Below are 6,000 nucleotides of genomic sequence, written 5' to 3' on the forward strand. Positions count from 1 at the left end.
CTTCCGGCATCAAGTAAGTCAAACTAAACTCTCACGAGTAGAGTTAAAAAGACAGTGGTTAAGATTCCACACTTCCACTGCAGGGTGTGTGGGTTCGATCCCTGGTCAGGGAAGTTTTGCATTTCAGGCGGTGCAGCCAAAAAAAAAAAAAAAAGACAAATTGCTCTCAGAATTTTAAAAACTCTAGTTGTCATTTAAAGTAAGCACATGATAAATGTGATACATAATCCATCTTGTTGAAAAGAATGTATGTTTTCCAGTGACCCCAGGAAGGCAACTTCATGTGGCACCTGTTAGCTTATGAGCTGGTTCAGGGAGCCATTTACATCTGTTTTATGGGAATAATTTGAAGCTGGAATTCTTGTGGCAAAATAGAGATTATTAAAATGTAGATGAGTGTATGACTGTATGCTTTTTCTCCCACTGTAATTTTTAGGACGAGAAAAAATAGAACTATCTTATACACGCAATAGCTTTTTCCTCTATATAGACAAAAACCCAACTCAGATGAGAAGTGGTTATTCAAATTTATAATATGTAGTTTACTTAATTTAAATAAGAATAATAATAATGACTATACCTTTTATTTCAGAGAATTTGTCAAAAATGCTTGGGCTGATATTGAACGCTTCAAAGAACAAAAGAACCATGATTTAAAGGAGGCCCTCATAAGCTATGCAGTCATGCAGATCAGTATGTGCAAAAAGGTAGGTTTTGGTTTCAGTGAAGGTACAAGTATATTCAGAAGTGCCTGCACATTTCTTTAAAATCGGTTTCTTATTTGGACCAAAGTATTTATCATTTTTAAGTCCATTCTTCTCCTCTTCCAGAATGTTTCCCAGTTTCTCTACTTAATTTTGAAAGAAGGGTCATAATCAAAATGTCAATTACCGAGTCTCTACTCATCTAAAGTTCCAAATTTGTATGCCCCGTTTATAACTTGTATGTGAAAATATGTACTAACAACAGTACTTTGGTTATACGTCCCAGGGTTACTGCCCTGGGACAGGGCAGTACAGTACCATTCCTAACAGTGATATATACTTCGACTGGAAAATGGTTTCAGCGTTATTTTGGGAAACCGTGGCTGCGTTATGGTTTGTTGTCAGAGTAAACCCTTCACGTAGTTGACATCTCAGTAGAAGGCAAGGACGTTGAAGCTTATTCTGGTTAAAATAAATGTTTTGGCAGTGATGGAGATCTTTCTAAAACGCTGTTGTAAGAACAAAATACAAAATATTCCTTAACCTCTTCTTCATAACCCAGGATCTGCCTGTGCGACCACCAGTCATTCCCGCGCTTTACATTTCTCTAGCACTTCGCAATTTATTGAGCGATTTAACATGCTTTATCTCAGTATATCACATAGTAAGATGGATTCCCATATTTATTAAGACATTCTTAGAGGGCAAAAAATCACACTCATACAAACACTCTTACGCTTTAATTTGTCCAAAGTTTGTATTTTCTGGCTTGGAACCGTCACTTTCTTAGCCCTTTTTACTTGTATGACGAGAAATAGCAGTAGACAACAAAGATGTTTTGAGACAGAAACAACAGACTCACACATTAGTCATTGGGCCAAATTTATAGTTATGCCTCAACGAAATTGTAAGTTACTTCATGTTGTAGATCTTTGGGGTCACTTGAGAAGTTAAAACCATGACTGATCAATCTGCAAATGCTGATGGTTGAATATATTGTAGTTTGGGGTGTTTTTGTCTCTGCTGCTGTCATCCCATCAGCTCCTTCTGCCGCTTCACGTTTACCGTCTTTCTAATCTGCCTTTTTAACTCTTTGGTGGTCTGAAAGATCAGAAAACAAAGGTTTTTAGAGTTGGTTTTGTCTTGTTTTATTCCTATAAAAGATTCATTAATAGGTTCCTGTGATCTCCCATTTGCTTCTTTTCCAAGAATGTAGATTTTGTGTAATGGCTCAAAGGACTTTCCCCCTGCCACTTTGCTTAGGGTGAGCGGGTTGAGGGGTGCTAAAAAGTAATCTCTGGATAAACAAGATATTACTGTAGATATGTGCGGACACACTGTTGGGTATCTGGTGTATCCTAAGATAATAACTAGAGTAAACAAGAGTTTACTCACATGAGATTAGTAAGAGTGTATGTTTACCTTATTTCTTAGGAACAGTATTACAGTGTTTCATGTTTTATTTTCTTGCCTAAGTGGAGTAGATTCTTATATTTGAAAATCTACAGTGCTATTTTCTTTAGAAACTTAAAATTAAGTACGAGAAGTCAAGTCATCTTTTTTTGGTAAATGTGGGTATCTATATATTTCACGTTATTTTATCTTTTTAAATTAAAAAAATTATAAAAATAACATATATGCTCATTATAAAAATTTCAAATAAGCCAGAAGCATATTAAGTAAAAATTCTCCTCCTCCTTCCCCAAATCCCTTTTTGAAAACCCAACACTGTTACATCTTCATGTTTATCTTTTCAGACTCATTTGTACATATACAGTCATTTAGAAAATATACACTTTCCTTTCCCACAAAAACAGGATTGCATTATATGTGCTAGTGTGTAGCTTTTGTTTTTTCATTTGCTGTCTTATGGATGTCTTACTAGGACGGTGCACATGAGATCTATCTTATCCATTCTACCAACGAATACTCCATTAGATACTACTTTATCCAGGCAATCTGGGACATTTTAAAAGATTTTTGTGGGTTTTTTTTTTTTTTTTTGTATTCCATCAGGGAGGAAGAAAAGCTAAAAAGATTAATTTTTTTCCTATTGTTTGAAGCCTCAATAAATATTGACAAATTTTAATATTAAAGAAAATATTCTTTCTTCATAAATTAGCAGTTATTGGCAAATATATATCTTGTTTATTGAAAACATACCTTTATTTCTACCACTTTCTAGATTTTACTGTTACATTTTTACGAACATGCACTTTTTCCCAGTTTCAAACATGCATTTTTGTTTAAGCATGTTAGTTATATTATAGCATATTAGTTTTTTGCTAAATTGCCTGCTATAACCATTGAAAGGGAGTTGATAACTTAGTACTTAATTATCAAAATATTGATTATTAGACTAATAATAATTCATTAATTTATATTTAATTGTTAGACTAATAAATTTTTTCTTTTGTTTCAAATATTACAGAACTTGTTTGGTTTATAAATAGAAATGATATGAATAGAGTAAATGAGTTTTTCAAAAAGAAGTTGTAGGAGTTCTTTCTGTTTTGAAGATAGGCTCAAACAAATGATTCTATTACTTTTTTCAAAAGTATTTGACATTGACTTATATTAGCTATTGCCAGAAGAAGTGTCCTATTTGCTGGACTTGTTAATTATCCCAAAAAGTAAAACTTAGCATACCAGTAAGCCAAATACTTGGGCTTTCAGAATCCTTCCAAAATCACATTTTAAAAGTTTTCTTTTTGTTTTTGTTTTTTTTGATTTGTTTGTTTTTAAAGGGAATTCAGGTTTGGACCAATGCTAAGGAATGCTTTAGCAAGATGTAATCCTGTGAAATGAGTTTCTCTTCAATCAAAGTGCCCCAAAACAGAAGCACAAGTAAATAAAAAAATTTAAGTTGCTACCAGTATACACAAAAATATATAATAAGTTGAGTAAATTCAGCTTTCTTTAATTTGATTGTAGTGTTAATATATAGCACAAAAGGGTGTATTTTAGTGAAGATTAAATATTATAATTTGAGGTTTTGGGGACTGGTGCTGATTCTAAAAATGTTAGTTAGATAAAATATACCAACAAATTGTCAGGCTTCTGAACCAATGACTGAATATCAAGATGTTAGGTAATTTTTAGATGTTCGTTTTAGTGCCCACTGTTTCAGATCTGCTTATGTAGGGAGTTTTTTCCTAAGATTGAATTCTTATCTTTATTTGGTAAGACCCACTAATCTGTTATAGGGGGTTAATTTTCCTTGCCTTATAGTTGAGCTGTTTGGTTTGACAAACCTCAGCAGAAACTTAGTGTGTAATCTAAGAATTTCTTCCACATTCTTTAATGCCCCCAAACATTGCATACACTAGAAAATGCCTTCAATGTGTGTTTTACCAGAATTTTGATACTAGTCAAAAATTTTACACTGCCAACAAAGAAGACACAACTTCTCAGATATATAGTAAAATACATTATTGTGATCTAGGAATTGGTATATAGCAAGGTTTCATTGAGTATGTTACATACAAGCATTAAATTCTCAGATAATTCTTAACCTCAGTGATGAGCCTAAATTGATTGACTCTGCTTGGCTCTCTACACATGGCATTTCAGGGTACAAAGTGTAGCATTTCATTGTATAAGATATATGTAGTGAACATATGTGTTAGTATCTTCATTATTAACATCCTTTTTTATTGCTTGGCTGTAATTTTTGTAAAGATAAATTATATTGCTTTTGTGTGTGTGTTTTTGTGGTATATGTTTAGGAGCCAAGCACCCTTGGTATTTTGCTAGCTTTGCAGAACCCTACATGTGTACTCATTATTACTAATTATGGAAAAAAAGATTTCCAGTACTGTTCAGCATTTGACTTTTTTACATGTTTAAAATGTTGCTGAAGTTTTGTGCTCTTTGCCAAACTTATACAATAAATAAATGAAGTATTGTGTTGATTTTCATATGAGTTTTGTTATTTTAACAAAGTGGCCTGTACCTATTAGTATCTGATGCCCTATGGAAAAATAATATATGGCATATTATATTTTGAAGTGTTTAATTGTATAAATTTGTCTTATGCCAAAGTGTTGGGTTTTTTAAAAATAAGATGCTGAAATGATGTATGATTTTAAAAATTCTACCTTTTTTTTTTCAAAAAAAGATAAAATTGTTAGAAGCAAAAGTCATCTTGATAGGTACACATTTCATTCCATTGAATTGTATCACCTCTTGGCTCATGAAATAAAGTAGCTTGACCTTTAAAAATCAAAAGCCTTTTCTTCCAGCCTAACCTTAGACTAAATATAAAATGTATTAGATTTTTTTTCTACTAGCTAACTTAATTTTAAAAGGCCACTGATACCTATGTTTTAAAAGATGATCTTCTCTGAAATATACAAATATTCACTTGGTTGTATGTATATTTAAGTAGGAATATCTTGATGGTTTGATTTTGAAAAAGTTTCATTTGATAGCACAATAATTCCTTAAAAAAGAACTCTTAATGAAATTTTATGATGGAAATCATTTTTAGTACTATTCATAATAAGTATAAAGAAAATCTATATGCATTAACCCTTTTCTGTATTTAAAAACCAGAACTCAAAATGAATTATTTAAAGGGTGAGTTAGATCTCCAAAGATAAATATAAAAAGATAATATAAGCAATAACTAAAGAAAGAAGACTCATTACATAAATGTAAATACTTAGTAACAGAGGAAAATTTCATCTTGACGGTGTACTAGTGATGCAGTTAGTGTGGTCAAAGCATTAAAATTAACTGAAGTTATACCTAGCCTTCATTTACATCCAAAAACTTGATGAATGAGTCACTGGTAATTACAGCATAGCATCCAACAAAGGAACTGGGGGTTCTTAAAATTCAAGCATCTTTAGAATAAACACACACCCAGCTTGGAATGGAATGAAAAACCAAGAGTTATGTAAGAGGAATGCTAGGCTTTTTATAGCCTTATAATCATTTTTTAGATATATATGCTTACTCTCCTCCAAGGTAGAATTTACTGATTCTCCTGAAAATTTTTCCCTAAAAAAATTTAGGAGTTTCTTTCAAGGTTTAGTAACCCTGAAAATTAAAATAACAAAAGGCCAAATCAGAAAAATTGTACTTGCTTCCTAAACTATATAGCTTTAAATATTTATATATTTGAAAGGAAGGAAGGGACTAGGGGGGAAAGGAGCAAATTAAATTCAAAGTAAGGACTTCCCTGGTGGTGCAGTGGTTAAGAATCCACCTGCCAATGCAGGGGACACAGGTTTTGATCCCTGGTCTGGGAAGATCCCACATGCCGCAGAGCAGCTAAGCCCGTGTGCCA

The 6,000-nt window shown here is 32.5% G+C and overlaps 1 protein-coding gene across 2 annotated transcripts in view; it reads left to right on the top strand.

Annotated features, from left to right (window-relative positions):
- Positions 1-4,689, top strand: part of SNX4 (sorting nexin 4) — a 62,402-nt gene extending 57,713 nt beyond the window's left edge. The window contains exons 13-14 of one of the 2 annotated variants that reach the window (XM_079921602.1): positions 593-707; positions 3,452-4,689. In XM_079921602.1, coding sequence (XP_079777728.1) covers positions 593-707; positions 3,452-3,499 — 163 coding nt within the window. In that variant the 3' untranslated portion in view covers positions 3,500-4,689. Of the gene's footprint in view, positions 1-592; positions 2,906-3,451 lie in introns of those variants that run through there. The other variant, XM_079921601.1, reaches the window with a different exon arrangement.
- Positions 4,690-6,000: the final 1,311 nt, after the last annotated feature.

This window comes from Stenella coeruleoalba (genome assembly GCF_951394435.1).
Source record: "Stenella coeruleoalba genome assembly, chromosome: 5".
NCBI classification, from domain to species: Eukaryota; Metazoa; Chordata; class Mammalia; order Artiodactyla; family Delphinidae; genus Stenella; species Stenella coeruleoalba.